Here is a 20,528-nt window from a genome sequence, read left to right as displayed (position 1 = left end):
AAAGCTAGAAAGAGAGTGTGAAAGGGAGAAAAAGTAGCACCGGGATTTAATAGTAGCAATCAGCTGTGACCATAAAAGGCAGGTCAATATGACGATCTGTCTGCAGTTATCAGGTCATTAATTAATTTATTCCTATAATAAGCTGATACACTGTTTTTCCCAAAATAACGTTTCCTGTTAGAAGCAAATAAAGGCTTTATTATACACTAATTATCTAATCTAATAATAATAAAAAGGTAAATCGATATGTATCGATAATATATATTGTATTATATCAAATGTATTGCATCTAAAACTTTACAAGAGGTTATTAAAATTTTATAAATAATTAAATACCATTTTTGTTGAAATTTTGAATAAAGAAAAGATTTTTTTTATTTACAAGAATTATTTATACTTTGAAATATAAAAGTAGAACATTTCTGATTATAAAATTCCATGAACGCACTGAAGAAACTTAAGACCCTCTATTTTAATAATGAAATCCTTTTACTGATAATTAATGAACTACCGAGTGGATGAAACTTTCAATAAAATTTCCACACAGAATGATAATGGTCCACCCTCCACAACCCAACTGAATTTTCTTGTGCTCTTTTTTATATTTAAATTTAGAAATTTGACCATCAAATCTCAATACTTTAGAAATTAGATAAAATCAAATCTCTTAAATTAGAAATTAGATAATCATATCATAAATCAATCAAACTTTATAATTTAGGAATTAGATCAAATAAAACCCCGTAAATTAGGCTTATGACAAAATTAAATATTTATGAAAATCATATAATATCATTGACTTCTTCAAATTTAATAGGAGAAATAATTTCTTTCTTCCTATAGTATATATAAAAAAGTTTGTGGGAGCAAGTTAATTTTGTATATTGATGACATATTGATAATTACTTTGGTTTATTATGAATTTTGAAATAAAAGATTTTTGAGAGGTATTTTATGTGTTTAGAATAAAAAATATTTTGCTTTAGATGATAATGATTGTTAGGGTTATGTCAAATTCAATTACCTGATTTTGTTAAACTAAAATTATAATTAATGTTAGTTATTCTAACAGTGTGACCTAATTTTGCGTTAGGAGAGAGCCATAATGAACATCGTAACTGTATGTTAAATTTAATTGAGCCGAAAAATATTTCATCGATGAAGGCTGATTTTCTTGTGGTGATCAGTTGTAAACTAATATCTCATTTTTCTAAGACCTGAAAACATTGAAACGTAAAGAACCTTAAACTTTTAAACAGATGATTGCCAAAACTTTAGGAGTGTGCTAGTATTTTATGGATTTTTTTTCTTCCAAGTACCACAAGTTATCAGAAATTTTTCGATAAATCCATTAGAAGGAAAACTTATAGTACTTGCAGGTAAGATTTTTTATTTCATACTCTAGAGGTTCATAAAACTGGTAAAACATTAAAATTTTTATAAAGAAAATTCGAGTTCTAGTTTCTACTAATAATAAAATAGAGAGAGGGTAAGTAGGGTTAGATCTAAGCCAAGTGTTAGGGATGTTTATGGATTTTTTTTCTTCCAAATACCACAAGTTATCAAAAATTTTTTGATAAATCCATTTTAAGGAAAACTTATAGTGCTTGCAGGTAAGATTTTTTATTTCATACTCTAGAGTTTCATAAAACTGGTAAAACATTAAAATTTTTAGAAAGAAGGTTCGAGTTCGAGTTTTTACTAATAATAAAATAGAGAGAGGGTAAGTAGGGTTAGATTCAAACGGAGTTTTAAGGATGTTTGGTTCATTAAGCTCGCAAATCTAAAATAATTGGTATAAAATGATATTATTTTTATCAATATATATTAAACAATGTTATTTTAGTAATAAACTAAACCCAAAGCTCGCAATAAGCTTAAATTCAAGCTTGACTCTTTTGAGACAAGCCGAGCTCAAACTCCTTTGAGACAAACTTGAATTCGAGTTTGGTTTCATACAAATTGAGTGGCTCGACTCAAATTCAACCATAAGATAAGTGTGGAAGGGAGGAAAAATTGCGTGAGTTATAAATGGTTGATGTTGATGTGGATGGTGATAGATATGGCATGTGTCCATGACTTGAACATCTAGCATGCTTTCGTATTTGACTTGTCCATCTTTTTCATAAATCTTTTTAGACTTCTTTTGGACTTCAAGGTCTTCTTCTATGGAAAAAATTGCGTTTAAATTTTACCCATTTTTCAATTTTTGATTATAATCCCAGTATTTATTTACTGTCTTTTTAATCTTATTTACTATTTTACAAGTCAATTCTTCTGTTCAAGATATGAAACTAGCTAAATGATTATTTACCACCCCACACTTTGTTGAAACAATTTATTGTGCTTTTAAGTTTGAAAAGTCTATTTTTGCATCCCTCCTCGGTTTTGTTTGTGTAAATCATTATATAAAAAGGTAAAGAGGTTATTTTACTCCAAAATCATTAAAAAATAACAAAAACATCAAATTATCACATTTTCTACTTTTTTTCCTACGTATCAACAACTCACCATTAACCATTGAGCTTTACTACCCACCTCCACTAACATTAATAGAATAACAAAACACAAAGACATTAAATCACTTTTAGCTTTTACAACTATCTCGACTACGTATCTATTGAAACTCCATTAACATTAACATAATGGCAACCGTGGTAGATGTAGTAGTTTCATCTGTGGTGAAGAGGCTTGAAGACTATTTAATCCAACTATTTTAATGGTTCAATTCCTAGGAATGTTTGTGACATGAGTGAGGTTCAGACTTTAAGTTTAAGTGGTAATAGGTTATCTGATACCATTCCAGAGTGTGTTGGGAATTGCAGTAAATTGCGACAACTTTTTTTGGATGATAACAATCTAGTTGGGTGTTTTACCAGAGAGTCTAAAAATTGAAAATCTTGTTTTTTTGAATGTTAGCAATAACGATCTTAATGGTAGCATCCCTTTGGGTTCTAGAAACTGTAAGAATTTGATTGTTTTGCTTTTGTCACACAACAATTTTAGTGGGGAGACTCCACCAGGTTTTGGGAACTACAGTAGCTTAGCAATTCTTGGCCTTTTTGAAAATCGTTTTTCTGGGAAAATTCCACCAGAATTAGGGAAGGGAAAGTCCTTGGTATTCTTACTGTTACAAGCAAACCAACTTGAAGGTAGAATTCCAGCTGAGCTAGGCCTACTTGAAGAGCTCTCTAGTCTTGACCTTTCTGAAAATCGTTTGTCTGGGAAAATTCCACCAGAATTAGGGAAGTGCGAGTCCTTGAAAATATTGAGCTTATATAAGAACCAACTTGAAGGTAAAATACCAGATGAGCTAGGAATGCTGAGTGATTTACGTTATCTTAAACTGTCTTTCAACAATCTATCAGGTGAGATTCCACATATTGTAGCTTAGCTTTTTATTTCGTGTTTACGTGCTCTCGATGTCATTGTCATAACCATGTACTTGAAATTTCATGGAACAAAAATAAAATTCTCTAGCTCTATCTGTTGGCTCTATTTTATTGCACAGTATGATAGTACAACTGTACAAGTATATCCCAGAAGAAAAAATTGTCGCATTTTTATCAGGCACTGCTACTTTTTAACTCTGAATTTCCTTCACTTTGATCTAGTCTTACAAAACCTCATTTATTCCTTCATGTATCCCAATTCATCGCATGAATACATCTCTCTGTAAGCATGCACATAAAGAAAAGTATGCTATCGAAACTATAACGAATGACCCTCATGTTAACCATAGACATCAATCCAATGATCATTGACAACTGTTCTTATAGTTTATCAACTCAATCACATAATAACACAAAATAAGGATTACAGTTAAAACAGTCAGTACGTTTTGAAGCTAACAAACATGCCAGTCAAGCTATATGTTTCAACAATGTACACACGGCAGCGGATATCCAAAATGGTCAAAACAATTCCACTAACAGAATGTCTTACATGCATTTGGATTTGGCAAAAACTAAAACTAAAAATATGCACATATCGATAATCTCATATATGCACATGTAAACATCTCCAAAATGGTCAGAAACTAAAAGTTTGCTGACTATCACTTTTGAATTTGTAAGTACTTGTTGAAGACCAAGACGTCCTAATGGCCTTGGCCCATCCTCAATATAATCCCAAAAGCTTTCATCATTTGAAAGCCGCAAGATGACAGTCTCGGTCAGTCTCATCAATAGTAGTGTTGCAAACCTTTCTCTTCCTACAAATATATCTGCTGCTATGCTAGCCATTCTGTTTAGTTTTATATAAAGTTCCTGCATTATAGAAAAAAAGAAAAAAAAACGCCGGACTGCAAACACAAAAAAAAATCAAGAACAGATATGAAGGTGCATTATTTTACACAAAAATTAAAGAGAATATTTACAAATGTAAAAGTTATATGAAGGCAAAAAGAGCCAAGAGGTGACAAAAATATTAATTTTAAAGGAATCTGTAGAGCACAAGTAATAATACAACAAAATTTATTCCTCCCATAAAAACACTAATAGTGCTAGTCAAATCCACATGCATGTGTATAAGATTTTCAGGTCTGTGAAGATGCAATGATTGTCTGGAAAAGATGTCAAATAAAACATTGGTGAAATATAAAAGATGCTGGTGAATTCTCTATGGCTGTTGCTCATTATAACAATGCCTGAGACAGTGTGAATCATTGGTGGGAGAATCGACATTAAAGCGAGATAACAAGCCTTTGATCCCACCCTGGTAACCATGCAGATGTCCATTTTCACTCCGCAAATAAACACAAAAAATGTATAGCCAACAGCTGTTAAGGTGCTGAGCAATTGTACATTATCTTGAGTCATCAGAACATCTGACCATTGCTTTGGAAGAACTGCTTCTGATAATAATACACCAGCCTGGTTTAGAACAAATTAATTAGTACCTCAAACAAAGAAAAATAAATGGAAATTTTAATTTTTTTTAAATTATTATTATTATTTTGAGATTTGAACTTACAATGATCTGGGAGGTCCATATTGGAAGGCCAAAATGTTTGAGTATAGAATGAGAGCCTTGGCTAAGGAAAATGATCAAAACTAGGATCAACTGAAGTCTTGGAGATGCAAGCCAAATATAATTTTTGTCCTCAAATTCCCTCAACAAGCCTGCAGAGGTGATCTTTGGAGGAAGTGAAATGCAACTCTCAACTGGGTATCTTCGTTGGCTTGTGACATTGTTCATATTCGAGTATCGAAAAGAAAGTCTCTGCAATAAAGAAGTTGTTTGAGTTGCAACTGAAGGAATGAATGGAAAAGTTAGATCAAAGGGAAAGGCTCAAAAGCTGGAAACAGTTTGTGATTTTGTTTATTTTACACGTCTATTTATTCCCAGCTGTGAAATCTGGTTCTTCAGAGCAGCTACCATAATCTGTGGCACCAAATTGTATGAAGATGTTGCCTGGATGAACAAGACCTATTATTAATTTGTCATACTAATTACTAACTTCTCATTGGAACTGAGAAGACTGACGACACCTTTAAGTTGATTTCTCTGTAACAATTTTTGGCATCTTAGTTGTTCACTTACTTCCTTAAAGTTATAACTTGAATTGGATTGAAATTAGCACTTGAATTATGGTTGATGCACTCAAAAATAGTATGAAATTTGTTTACATACGTTTAATATTACATTGTCTTATTTCATTGTTATTAGTCATTGGCTATGTAAGAAAATTATATGTTCCATAGTAGGGTCTTTACATTTGCAAGTTTTATATAAAAGTTAATGTTTTATAAAAAATATTGGGTTTTATATACCAACTCACAAGGTCAAGACAAGACATAAATAAGAAAACATTTATCATGATTATGTTTAGAATTCATCTAGAAGCAGTAATAAAAAAACATGGAATGCTACTTATCACAATTCTCGTAATTTAATTTTAAATAAGAATATTTTATTATCTTAGAATCACTTTTCATGATTTCAGCAACTGTAATTAAAATATAATTATTTTTTATTATATCAAGATTATACCAACATTCATCAAGTCACATAATTTTATGCTTAAATAGTTATAGATATAGCCCTAACTTATACCAATATAAATTTAAGACAGTAAAAATATTAAGGAATACTCTTCCTTTTTAAGCAGTATAGAATCACTATAATATCAAAGTATAAATATCAGAACTCACTCCGATTGGACAATGCAAAATCTTTAATATTCACTTAGATTTGGTGTGTGGGTATAAAATTAAAGGTAGTATGTTATAATAATAATTCAAATATTTTATTATTTTTGTTTTTTATTATATTTTTTATTTTTGTTACAAAGGGGGCTATAGCCTTAAACACTTAAACAACACAACAACAGGATAAACAATTATACTAATATTATGTAAAAACCAAAGCAGAATCTCGTTAGGTGGAGAAGTAAATTCATGTAACCTAAAAAATAAAGACACCGCAAAATTAGTTAGTCAATCAGCAAACGTATTAATTTCCCTGTAAATATGATGAAAATGCACCTCCCAATTATTATTTAAATTTCTTTTCAGTTAATAAAGTTGAAGATTTTAGATATGTTGGAATTATTTTTCCATTCATGTCAATGCAAAGGCAGCTTCATCAAGGCTTACGGATCCTGAATATGTATTGCATGAGGGGGTTGTTTTGTCTCTTGATTGATGTCCATATATATATATATATATATATATATATATATATATATATATATATATATATATATATATTTGAGTAACTATGCGAACTCATTTTGGGTACGTAAATGTCTATACACTTATATGTGTCATCATATGATTATATATTATTTTACCCTTAATTCAAAATTACACAATTACAAAATAACATATATAGGTGTATACGTATTTGTGTATCCAAAATATGTATATATATACACACATTTTATGTATGGCTTTTGTGTCATATGCTTCAGTTGTATTGTTCTAATGCATCTTTTTTGTTTGATTGTTGAGTTGTTGAGAAAGTGAGAGCATGGTGTTGTTGAGATCGATAAGTTCTATTTAAAAAATAATTAAAATTATATATGACCATTTTTGATATACAAATGACCAAACAACTATTTCCCACCCAAACTATATTGAATTCTCAAAGTTCCCCCTATTAACTATGAAAATACTGTTTATCCACCCATGAACAGTTAAAATTAACGGTAGTAAAGGTAAATTCGTTATTTTATATTTAATATTAAAAATAAACTTAAATATGATTTCATTTCCCCCCCTAAATTTAAAAAACTAACTTTTCTCCCCTAAGCCAAGTTTGAAAAGATCGCATTTCCCCCTCTAGGGTTTAGTTTCCAAACCCCTTCACTTTCTTCGGCGCCATCGCCGGCCGTCTCTTCCTCCTGATGGTTTCTCTTCTACCGACGGCCCCCCTCAACCCCACCCTAACCTGTTCGACGTCGAGAGACAACGTCTGGGTAAAGGAATCGTCTTCCCAGACGAAGGCGAGACGACTCATTGTCCTTTGGGAAGATGAGTCGTCTTCATCTGGGAAGACGATTCCTCTTCCAGACGTCGTCTCTCGATGCAGGATGGGTTGAGGTGGAGTTAAGGGGGGCCGTCGGTGGAAGAGAAACCATCGGGAGGGAGAGACAGCCAGAGAAAGTGAAGGGGTTTGGAAATAAACCCTAAGGGGAAAAATGCGATCTTTTCAAACTTAGCTTAGAAAAAAATGTTAGTTTTAAAACTTTTAGGGGGGAAAATGAGATTAAATTTTCAAGGGTTAGAGTTCCATTAAATTTAATCGGTCATGGGTAGATAAACAGTATTTCCATAGTTAATAGGGGGAACTTTGACATTTCAGCATAGTTTGCGTAGGAAATAGTCCTTTGGCCCATACAAATATATATATATATATATATATATATATATATATATATATATATATATATATATATATATATATATTCATATTCATAAAGTGAGTATGCATAATATTATTCTAACAACTTTTGACTAATTACATGTTATTTTGGATCTTTCAAAAATAATTTCTATCCGTGTAATTTAATATGTTATGACCCCATTCTTTGTGGAAATTTTATTGAAAGTTTGATTCACTTCATTGATGTTTATTATAAAATAATTATATTATATGATACGTAACGTTGATGATTGGTTGGCAACATTATTAATATATTGATTATCAGTCTTGAAAATTTGCTATTCAAATAAATATTAATCATCTTGACTTATTATCCAACCAGTCTATACGTGTTTATTTTACGAAAATTTTTTAGATTTTTATTGTTTTATTTTTTTATAGTGATTTAAACACAAAAATAAACATTTAATTTAATATATTTTTTAACTAATTTATTTATGAAATAATAACATTGATAAAAAAAACGAATTACGAATAAAAATATTTAAGGATTTCAAATTTTTTAGTAAAATAAGAATATAAGTATTTAGATGTATACTTAAATTAAAGTGAGTTAGATGCAAAATTTTGATTAATATGCTTTGATTTTTGTGAGAATTGGTGGATCTATTTGTCTTATATTTTTAAAATTGAAGATAGGATTGAACAGGTATTAATTGAATTTTTCAGTTAAAATGGTAAAGTGAAAAAAAAAAAGATAATTAAAATTATTTAAACTATTACCGTGTAAACATTTTTTAGCAAAATTTTTGTAGTTTTACCGTGTAAACATTTTTTAGCAAAATTTTTGTAGTTTTACCTTTTTAAGCAAACCCTATTTTCTATTCCAACTATACCCTTTATCCTATTTCTTCCTATTCAGATTAGTTTTTACCAGAAAATCTTTTTTTTTTTGAGAGTATACAAATTAAAATTAATTTTTCCATAATTGTTAAGATTTACATATAAAAAACATATTAATTTATGATGTAATAGTTAATATATATATACCTTTAGAAAAATGATGAACATGGGGTGCTAAAAGTGTGTGTTCTTTCAAAAGGATGCGAAAATTAGGGAAAAGGTATGCATTTTTTCAAAAGGGTGCGAAAATGTGCGAACTCGTGCGAAAATAGATGAAAGTGTGAAGGGGTGAAGGAGTGCGTGAAACTAGAAAGGGGTACATAAAAATGTGAAGGGGTACGTGAAAATGTGAAAAGGTGTGTAAAAATGTAAATGGGTGGGTAAAAATACAAACGGGTGCTTAAAAAAACAAACGAGTGTGTGAAAATACAAAATGGGTATGTGAAAATACAAACAGGTGGGTGAAAATATAAAACGGGTGCGTAAAAATATAAAACGGGTACGTGAAAATATAAATGGGGTGCGTAAAAATACAAAATGGGTACGGAAAAATACAAACGGGTGCGTGAAAATATAAACGGGTGCATGAAAATGTGAAGAGGTGCATGAAAATACAAATAGATGTATGAAAATATAAACGAGTACGTAAAATATAAAAGGGGTGTACAGGGCTTGAGATATATTATATATTATATTATAATATATATTACATTAATAATATAAAATAATATATTATATATTATATTATATATTAATATAATATATAAAATATATGTTATTTTTATGCACCTCTTTATAGTTTTACACACCCTTTCACAATTTCACGTACTTCTTCATATTTTTATGCACTCTTTCAAATTTTCCTGCACCTCTTCACAGTTTCACGCACCCATTTACATTTTTACGCACCTTTTCACATTTTTCTACACCTCCTCACATTTTTCTACACCTCCTCACAGTTTTACACACCCTTTTACATTTTTACACACTCATTCACATTTTTCTGTACCCTTTCACAGTTTCACGCACCCTTTTATATTTTTATGCACCCCTTCACATTTTTTGGCACCATTTTACATTTTTATGCATCCCTTCACATTTTTACGCACTCCTTCACATTTTCCTACACCCCTTCATAGTTTCAGGCATCTTTTTGCACTTTTGTATATTTTTACACCATTTCGCACCCTTTCGAAAAAACACGCACCTTTTTGCACCTTTTTGCACCCTTTAGAAAAAACGCACACCATTTCCTAATTTTCGCCCCTTTCAAAAGAATGCACTCCTTTAGCACCCGTGCACAACCTACACGCATTCTCTGTGTAGTTATGTTCATTATTTTTCTAAAAGTATGTAAATATCAACTATTACATCAGAAATTAATTGTTTTTTGATATGTAAATCTTAACAATTACAAAAAAATTAAACTTAATCTGCATACTCTCAAAAATAAAATATTTTTTAGTAAAAACTAATCTGGATAAAAAGAAATAAAATAAAAGGTATTGTTGAAATAGAAAATATGGTTTGCTTAAAAAGATAAAACTACAGAAATTTGCCCCCGACCCACTGGGTCAAGAAAAGGCACCATGAGTCCACAACTTTGTCAACAAGACTAGAAGCAATAATAAGAAATATGGGATGTTGTTTGTCACCGTTCTTGTAATCTCTTCAATATTAAATAAATATTTTTTATTATCTCAAAAGTACTTTCTACAATTTGGAAAATTATAATTAAACCAAAAATAAAAAAACATTGAGATTTTTATAATGTTGTGTTAACTATTCCATTTGTTCTTGACCTGTTTCAAGTTTCAATTTACAGAGTTTTGTTATAAAAAAAGTTTATGGCCTAATTGATGAGTAGAAAAAGTTAGGAAATGGTCAGAAAGATGACAAAAACTAAAAGTTTGCTTACTATCACTTTTGAAACTTCAACTTTTGAATTTGTAAGTACTTATTGAAGACCAAGAGGTCCTAATAGCCCTGGACCATTCTCAATTTAATCCCAAAAGCACCACAATTTTGGCAAAGTAGTACCATCAAACATATCTAATAACATGAAGATAATTACCAGTTTACACCACCACAATTTTCTCCCAATCAAGTTGTTTTACCTAAAAAACCCACTTAATAGAAATTGACTGCCAAAACAACTCAAACGGGCCAACCAAAAAGTCTGTTAACCTAAATATCTAATAGCACCACAGATGTAAACGTTATATGAAGGCAAAGAGAGCCAAGAGGTGACTAAAATGTTTAATTTGAAAGGAATCTGTAGAGCACAAGTAATATTACAACAATATTAATTCGTCCCATAAAAACATAAATACCAGACTAATATAATTTAATAATTACTAAGTATAAATAAACCAAATGCCTTTAATTTAGAAGACTAGCAACAATATGAGGCTAGCAAAATATTGTGAGAGAACTATTTCCATCCATGTTGAGTTTCGTTGTCGGTCAATCTTTGGGAGCCTGTCATCAAACGTCGTCGGCTATGGCAGAGAGAGAAGGGAGGAAAATGGAGGAGTTGGTGGTTGTTGTTGTCACTGGAGTGAAGAAAACCTTAGGAATATGGGGGAAAAAGTCACTTTTCAAAGTTGAGGGCTAAGGGTGAAACGTTAGTTTTCTGGTAAAATGATGGTTTTACCCTAACTCTAACAAAAAATTCTAAAAAAAGTTAGTTTATAGGTAAATGTTTAGATTTTTGAAAGCCTATGGGTATATCTTTGGAAATGGGTTAAACCTTGGGTGGGAAAAAGTCTTTTGGCCTTTTTATTATACTAAAAAAAAAAGGCAATTTGAAATTAAACTAACACAAAATGCTAATCAAATTGGATTACAAATAAGTATTTAGATTGTCCGAAACTAACGGATGAGACTTTGTCATTGAATAAAACTTTGGTGGGAATAAGTCTTTTGATCATATATATATTCAACATTCTATGATTCCGGACATCTTTCATAATTGCTTTGGACTTAAATTTTGTTAATAAGTCTAATCTATATATATTATAAGATTAAATCTAGAACTTCGCTTCGTAAGTGTAACATTGCAGGAATAAATAAGTGGATTATCATAATTGGTGAAAGGAAAAACAATGGCGACAACATTCAGTGGAGTTATGGCCCCATTCTTTGTGGGAATTTTGTTGAAAGTTTGATTCACGATTGATGATCTTTATAAAATAATTACATTATATGCGGAGTTATCTACTGTGAGAGATCTAATTATTTAAACTCATTAATAATAAAAGGTCTCTTAAAACTAGAAATTAATACGAATTAACTCTTGTTAGCAAGAATGTAAGTCAGGATTTAATTTCAGATTTTAGATGTTCATTTTAGGACTTTGGAAACCATGAAATAAGAAAAAAAAGTGAGGGTAAGTGTAAAAGGGAGGCAAACTTAACGCAAAGGTTTTGGTGCTTGCGTCAGTTAAAAATGGTTGATGGTGATGTGAATACTGTGATAGATTCGGCATGTATCCATTACTTTAACATTCATTATGCTTGCATACTTGACTTGCCCATGTTTTTCAGAAATCTTTTTACACTTTTTTCGGACTTCAAAGTTCAAAGTCTTCCTCTATGAAAAAAAAAAATTGTGGTTTCAATTTCACCCATTTTACGTTATTTGATTATTAATCTTAAAATATCATCATCTATTTAATCTCAGACGATATCGCATTGCAGCATACTATCAAATTCTAGTGCTACTTTTTCTTTCACACTCTCTCTTTCCAGCTTCCTTGTCTTCAACCCTTCCTTTTTCCTTTTTGTGGCTTTAGATTGCAAGTATGAAGTTTAGGTTGTGCCATCTCTTGCTGTTATTTACCTTCTCTGCGTCTTTGCATGCCGTGTTTGGTTTAAATAATGAGGGGGTCGCTTTATTGTCACTTTTGAGGCGATGGACCTCGGTGCCATATTCCTTGAGGTCCGGTTGGAATACTTCAGATTCCACTCCATGCAATTGGGTTGGTATAGAATGTGATAGTAAGAATAATGTTGTCTCTTTTAACCTCTCCAGTTATGCAATTTCTGGTCAGCTTGGACCTGAAATTGGTCACTTGAGAGAGTTGGAGATTATTGATTTGAGTTCTAATGATTTCTCTGGTAATTTACCAGAAGCTCTAGGCAATTGTAGTGCACTTAAGTGCTTGGATTTGTCTTGTAATAGATTCACTGGTCAAATACCTGATAATTTCAAGCACTTGCAATTTTTGAGCGCCCTGGTTTTAAATAACAATTCTTTAGAAGGCGAAATACCCGAATCATTGTTTCAAATTCCAGGTTTACAAGTAGTGCTTTTGCATTTCAACTATTTTAATGGTTCAATTCCTAGTAATGTTTGTGATATGGGTGAGGTTGAACTGTTATGGTTAAGTGGTAATAGGTTATCTGGTACCATTCCAGAGTCTATTGGGAATTGCAGTAAATTGCAAGCTCTTCTTTTGTTTGATAACAATCTAGTGGGTGTTTTGCCAGAGAGTCTAAACAATCTTAAAAATCTTATTTATTTGGATCTTCAAAATAACAGTCTTACTGGTAGCATCCCTTTGAATTTTCGAAACTGCAAGGATTTGAAGTTATTGTCTTTGTCATATAACAATTTTAGTGGGGAGATTCCACCAGAATTAGGGAACTGTAAGTCCTTGGAAAGCTTGCTGTTACATACAAACCAACTTGAAGGTAGAATTCCAGCTGAGCTAGGCCTACCAGAACAGCTTTCTCTTCTTAACCTTTCTAAAAATCGTTTGTCGGGGAAGATTCCACCAGAATTAGGGAAGTGCAGGTCCTTGGAAATATTAAACTTATGGAAAAACCAACTTGAAGGCAGAATTCCAGATGAGCTAGGAATGCTGAGTAATTTACGGTATCTTAAACTGTCTTCCAACAATCTATCAGGTGAGATTCCATATATAATATTGTAGCTTAGCTTTCTATACCATGTTTACGTGCTCTCGATGTCATTGTCATAACCATGTACTTGAAATTTCATGGAACAAAAATAAAATTCTCTAGCTCTATCTGTTGCCTCTATTTTATTGCACAGTATGATATTACAACTGTACAAGTATAACCCAGAAGAAAAAATTGTCGCATTTTTATCAGGCATTGCTACTTACAACAAGACATTTTTTGAGTCTGAATTTCCTTTGCTTCAATCTGGTCTCACGAAACTTGATTCATTCCTTCATATATCCCAATTCATCGCATGAATACATCTCTCTGTAAGCATACATATGAGAATAAGTATGTTATTGAAACCATAACTGACGACCCTCATGGTAACCATTGACGTCAATCCAACAGTCATTGACAACTGCTCTAATAGTTTATCAACTTAAACACATAATGGCACCGAATGAGGATTTCAGTTGGAATAGTCAGTACGTTTTGAAGCTAACAAACATACTAGTCAAGCTATATGTTTCAACAATGTACACACAGCAATGGATATCCAAAATGGTCAAATGAATTCCACTAACAGAACGTCTTACATGCGTTTGGATTCGGCAAAAACTAAAGGCCAAACGACTATTTCCCACCCAAGGTTTAGCGTTTTCTCAAATGTCCCCCCTTTAACTATAGAAACTCCAAACACCCACCTATGACCGGTTAGATTTAACAGAACTCTAACGCCTAAAAATTTAATCTCATTTTCCCCCCTAAAAGTTTAAAAACTAACATTTTTTCCCTAAGCAAAGTTTGAAAAGATTGCATTTTCCCCCCTAAGGTTTATTTCCAAACCCTTCTCCGTCGCTTTCTCCAGCGCCATCACCGGCCGTCTTCCCCTCCAACGGTTTCTCTTCCACCGACAACCCCTCTCAACTCGACCTCAACGCATCCGATGCAGAGAGAAGCCGTCTGGGAAGAGAAATCGTCTTCCCAGACGATGAAGACGAGATCGATCGATCTCGTCTTCGTCGTCTGGGAAGACGATTGTCTTCCCAGATGAAGACGACTCGTCTTCCCAGAGGACGACGAGTCGTCTCGTCGTCTTGTCTTCGTCTGGGAAGACGTCGTCTTCCTAGACGACGACGACGACTGGGAAGACGAAGAACTTCGTCTTCCCCGACGAAGTTCTTCGTCTTCCACAGCTTCTCCGACTTCGATTGGAAATCCAAATGGGAGGAAAGAGATCTCCGGAAGGTGAGGATGCTTCTGGAGGGAGAGACCGTCGGCAATGGAGCCGGAGACCGTCGGCAATGCTTCGGGAGGGTGAAACTGCGATTTTTTAAAACTTAGGCTGGGGGGGAAATTTTAGTTTTTAAACTTTAGGGGGGCAAAATATATTCTATTTTAGTTTATTTTTAATATTCTAGAGAAAATGACAATTTTACCCTTATCACCGTTAGGGTTTTGTTAAATCTAACCGGTCATGGGTGGGTGTTTGGTGTTTCCATAGTTAAAGGGGAGACATTTGAGAAAACGCTAAACCTTGGGTGGGAAATAGTCGTTTGGCCAAAACTAAAACTAAAATATGCACATATCGATTATCCCATATATGCGCATGTAAACATCTCCAAAATGATCAGAAACTAAAAGTTTGCTGACTATCACTTTTTGATTTGTAAGTACTTGCTGAAGACCAAGAGGTCCTAATAGCCTTGGCTCATCCTCAATATAATCCCGAAAGCTTTGTTCATTTGAAAGCCATAAGATGACAGTGCCGGTCGTCTAAATTTAGGACAGTAAAAATATTAGAGAATACTCTTGTTTTTTAAGCACTCAAGCAACATCGCTATTACATCAAAGCATAAATATCAAAAATCACTCCGATCGGATAATGCAAAATCTTTAACATTTTGATAGACTTGATGTATGGGTATAAAATTAAAGGTGGTATGTTATAGTAATAATTCAAATATTTTATTATTTTAGTTTGTTATTATATTAGGATAGTTGTGTCCATAAAATAGTACAAATTTATAGTTGATAACTATAGATAACAAAACGGATAAGATCGCACTTATGATTAATTGTTGAAATGTCTTTTAAATTTACTTTTTCAGTTAATAAAGTTGAAGATTTTAGATATGTTGGAATTATTTTTCCATTCATGTCAATGTTAAGGCAGCTTCATCAAAGCTTGCGGATCCTGATTGAGTATACATTGCATAAGGAGGGTGTTTGTCTCTTGATTGATGTCCATATATATATATATATAAATAATATTATACATACCCATTTTAGATACACAAATATCTACATATTTATATGTGTTATTTCATGATTGAATATTATTTTATTCTTAATTCAAAATCACTCGATCACAAAATAACATATTTAAGTGTAAACACATTTGTATACCTAAAATAGATATACATAATTTTATTTTATATATATATATATACACACACACACACAGAGACACTATGTATGGCTTTTGTGTTGTATGCTTTCAGCTCTATTGTTGAAATCCATTTGTTTGGTTTGATTGTTGGGTTGTCGAGAAAGTGAGAGCATGGTGTTTTTGAGATTGGTAAGCTCTATTTAAAAAATTTAGACTAATTACATGTTATTTTGGACCTTTCAAAAATATTTATATCCGTCTAATTCAATAAGTTATGGCCCCATTCTTTGTGGAAATTTTATTGAGAGTTTGATTCACTTTACTTTACTGATGTTCTTTATAAAATAATTTTTATTATATGATACATACTGTTGGTGGTTGTTTAGCAAGATTATTAATATATTAATTATCAGTCTCGAAAATTCGCTATTCAAATAAATATTAATTATCTTGACTTACCATCCAACCTGTCTATACATGCCTACCTCACAAAAATTTTCTAAATTTTTGCAGTTTTTTTTTTAATGATTTGAACATAAAAATATACATTCAACTTAATTTAATGTATTTTTTAACTAATTTATCCATGAAATAATAACATTGATTAAAAAAAAAACGAATAAAAAAGAAAATTACAAAGTAAGGAATATTTTACTATTTAGGGATTTCAAATTTCCTAATAAAATAAAAGTATAAATATTTAAATCTATATTTAGATTAAAGTGAGTTAGATGCAAAAATTTTGATTAGTTTGCTTTGATTTTTGAGAGAATTGGTGGATGTATTTGTCTTAGGTTCTTAAAATTGAAAGATTAAACAGGTATTAAATTGGATTTTTAGTTAAAATTGTAAAACGTAAAAAAAATGATGATTAAAATTATTTGAACGATTAAAAAAGTAATTAAAATAATTAATTGTTTAAACCAACAAATAATAAAATAAAGAGAGACTAAGAGTGAAAGGAGGCACAATTAACGCAAGGATTTCGGTGGTTGTGCGAGTTAAAAGTGGTTGATGGTGATGTGGTCAGTGATCGATTTGGCATGTATGTGGACTTCAAAGTCTTCCTCAATTGAAAAAAAAAAGTTGTGGTTTCAATTTGACCCATTTTACGTTCTTTGATTATATCTTATTACTATTTTACCATTTTACCTTCTTACTATTTATATTGATATACTAGAAAACTTAAAAATAAGCTATCTTTTATTACTATTACTATACGGATATTCTATTATTTGATTAGTTGATTATTATAATTAACCCTTTATTTTGCTTATAATATGAAAAATTATTATTTCCGAAAAGCAGACTATAAAAATAAATAAATCAATCTCAGATTCCAGAAGCCACATAGAAATTTGCATCAAAGTGATGCCGTGTTCAAAGTCTCTTCTCCTGGATTCGTATACACGGACGGCAATAGAGAAAGGCAAGGAGGGGATAACAATGATTTTTCACCCCTTTTTCACATAAAAATCTTCTTTCTATTCTTGTCTCTATCTTTGTAGAAAAAAAATTTTATTTTCATATCTTTTAAATATAACATAAATATATTAAATAATAAAATTAATTAAAATTAAAATCAATTTATTATTTTAAATATCACAAATATTATATATTTATTTCTTTAATATGCACAATAAAATATAAATAAATTTAAAAAATATAAATAACTTAAAACTATAAAAATATGATAATATTTTAAGTAAATATATTAATTTAAATGGACGGATATGAGACACATCCCTGTCCCGAATTACTGGGATATATTTCATCCCCGTCTCCTTTCTTTTCCTTGTTTTTATTGAAAAATTTCCTCTCTATTAGGGTTCGAGAGGATCAAGAACTAGGGCTGGATTCGAGCCGAGCTGAGCTCGGGCTCGGCTCGGTTCATATATGGGCGGCTCGAGCTCGAGCTCGGCTCGGATCGAGTTCGGCTTGTTTTCGGCTCGGCTCTGCTCGGCTCAGTTCGACTCATTTTTCATTATCAAAACGACATCGTTTTTAATATATATTGATCAAAACGACGTCGTTTTGTATAAAAATTTTTTTTTAAAATCTACCGAGCCAGCTCAAGTTCTGCTCGAATCCGACTCATTTCAGGCTCGACCGAGTCGAGCTCGAGCCAGCTCAGCTCGAGTCCAGCCCGAGCTAGCTCAGCTGGAGTCCAACCCTATCAAGAACCCTAAAATTGGACCAAAATTGTTATCTTTATTCATATAACATCATCTATTTAATCTAAGAGGATATCACATCGCAGCTACGACCAAATCCTGGTACTACTCCTTCTCCCTTTCACACTCTGTCTTTCAAGCTTCTAGTTTTCAGCCTCCTTGTCTTCAACCATTCCTTTTTCTTTTTTGTGGGTTTAGATTGCAACTATGAAGTTTAGGTTGTGCCATTTCTTGCTGTTATTTACCCTCTCTGTGTCTTCGCATGCTGTGTTTGGTTTAACTAATGATGGGGTCGCTTTATTGTCACTCTTGAGGCAATGGACCTCGGTGCCATCTTCCTTGAGGTCCGGTTGGAATGCTTCAGATTCCACTCCATGTAATTGGGTTGGTATAGAATGTGATAGTAAGAATAATGTTGTCTCTTTTAACCTCTCCAGTTATGCAATTTCTGGTCAGCTTGGACCTGAAATTGGTCACTTGAGAGAGTTGGAGACTATTGATTTGAGTTCTAATGATTTCTTTGGTAATTTACCAGAAGTTCTAGGCAACTGTAGTGCACTTAAGTATTTGGATTTGTCTTGTAATAGATTCACTGGTCAAATACCTGATTATTTCAAGCACTTGCAATTTTTGAGGGAGCTGGTTTTAAATAACAATTCTTTAGAAGGCGAAATACCCGAATCATTGTTTCAAATTCCAGGTTTACAAGTAGTGTTTTTGCATTTCAACTATTTTAATGGTTCAATTCCTAGTAATGTTTGTGATATGGGTGAGGTTGAACTGTTATGGTTAAGTGGTAATAGGTTATCTGGTACCATTACAGAGTCTATTGGAAATTGCAGTAAATTGCGAGGGCTTTTGCTAGATAATAACAATCTAGTGGGTGTTTTGCCAGAGAGTCTAATGAATCTTGAAAATCTTAGTTATTTGGATCTTAGAAATAACAGTCTTAATGGTAGCATCGCTTTGGTTTCTGGAAACTGCAAGAATTTGTATATGTTGGTTATGTCATCTAACAATTTTAGTGGGGAGATTCCAATAAGGTTGGGGAATTGCAGTAGCTTAACAATTCTTGACCTTTCTGAAAATCGTTTGTCCGGGAAAATTCCACCAGAATTAGGGAAGTGCAAGTCCTTGGAAGTATTGAGCATATGTAAAAACCAACTTGAAGGTAGAATTCCAGATGAGCTAGGAATGCTGAGTTATTTACGGCATATTAAACTGTCTTTCAACAATCTATCAGGTGAGATTCCACATATCAAATTGTAGCTTAGCTTTTTTATTTCGTGTTTACGTGCTTTCAATATCATTCTCATAACCATGTACTTGAAATTTCATGGTACAAAATAAAATTCTCGATCTCTATCTGTTGCCTATATTTTATTGCACAGTATGATAGTACAACAGTACAAGTATATCCCAGAAGAAAAAATTGTCATATTTTTATCAGGCATTGCTACTTATTGCAAGAAATATTTTAAGCCTGAATCTCCTTCACTTCGATCTGGTCTTACGAAACACGATTCATTCCTTCATGTATCCCAATTCATCACATGAATACATCTCTCTATAAGCATGAACACGAGGATAAGTATGTTATTGAAACTATAACTAACAACCCTCATGGTAACCATAAATGTCAATCCTACTGTCATCAACAACTGCTCTAATCGTTTATCACTCAATTATATAATGACACTAAATAAGAATTTCAGTTGGAACAGTCAATACATTTTGAAGCTACCAAACATGCAAATCAAGCTATATGTTTCAACAATGTACTCAAAACAATTCCACTAATAGAATGTCTTACATGCGTTTGGATTCGGCAAAAACTAAAACTAAAATATGCACATATCGATAATCTCATATATGCACATGTAAACATCTCCAAAATGGTCAGAAACTAGATGTTTGCTGACTATCAGTTCTGAATTTGTAAGTACTTGTTGAAAACCAAGAGGTCCAAATGGCCTTGGCCCATCCTCAATATCATTTATGTATCCATTTATATATATTTATAACATTGCTAATACATATATAGTTGAGTCTGTACAGGGTGAGATTTTGTTAAATAATAAGTGCAGTTGATGAGATTTCCTACCATCGCAAAAGATAACAAATTTCCAAAGATCACTACTTTAAATAGCAAACTCAGTAATCTTAACAGGTCACTATCAATTTTTCTTACCTGGGAAAAATTGGAGCAAAATTGAATTCTTCAATAAATTTCAACTTACTTAGAATTTCGACAGGAACTTAACACATGAACAAAAAAGAGTTGGCAAAGCCTGAAGTGGTTCTTTTAAATTTGCT

The 20,528-nt window shown here is 32.0% G+C and overlaps 2 protein-coding genes across 2 annotated transcripts; both read left to right on the top strand.

Moving 5' to 3' along the window:
• The first annotated feature begins 12,538 nt into the window (after nt 1-12,538).
• On the top strand, nt 12,539-13,672 carry LOC123218919 (receptor-like protein kinase). The gene has a single exon (XM_044640574.1). The coding sequence runs from the start codon at nt 12,539-12,541 to the stop codon at nt 13,670-13,672; it is 1,134 nt and encodes a 377-aa protein (XP_044496509.1).
• A 4,605-nt stretch (nt 13,673-18,277) lies between these two features.
• LOC123219602 (receptor-like protein kinase) lies at nt 18,278-19,588 on the top strand. Its single transcript, XM_044641607.1, has one exon. It carries the CDS (start codon nt 18,420-18,422, stop codon nt 19,479-19,481), a length of 1,062 nt encoding a protein of 353 aa, XP_044497542.1. The 5' UTR covers nt 18,278-18,419; the 3' UTR covers nt 19,482-19,588.
• Nucleotides 19,589-20,528: the final 940 nt, after the last annotated feature.

Source organism: Mangifera indica, chromosome 6 (genome assembly GCF_011075055.1).
Source record: "Mangifera indica cultivar Alphonso chromosome 6, CATAS_Mindica_2.1, whole genome shotgun sequence".
NCBI classification, from domain to species: Eukaryota; Viridiplantae; Streptophyta; class Magnoliopsida; order Sapindales; family Anacardiaceae; genus Mangifera; species Mangifera indica.
Note: the sequence above shows the minus strand (reverse complement) of the source record. Positions and strands in the feature narration are given on the sequence as shown.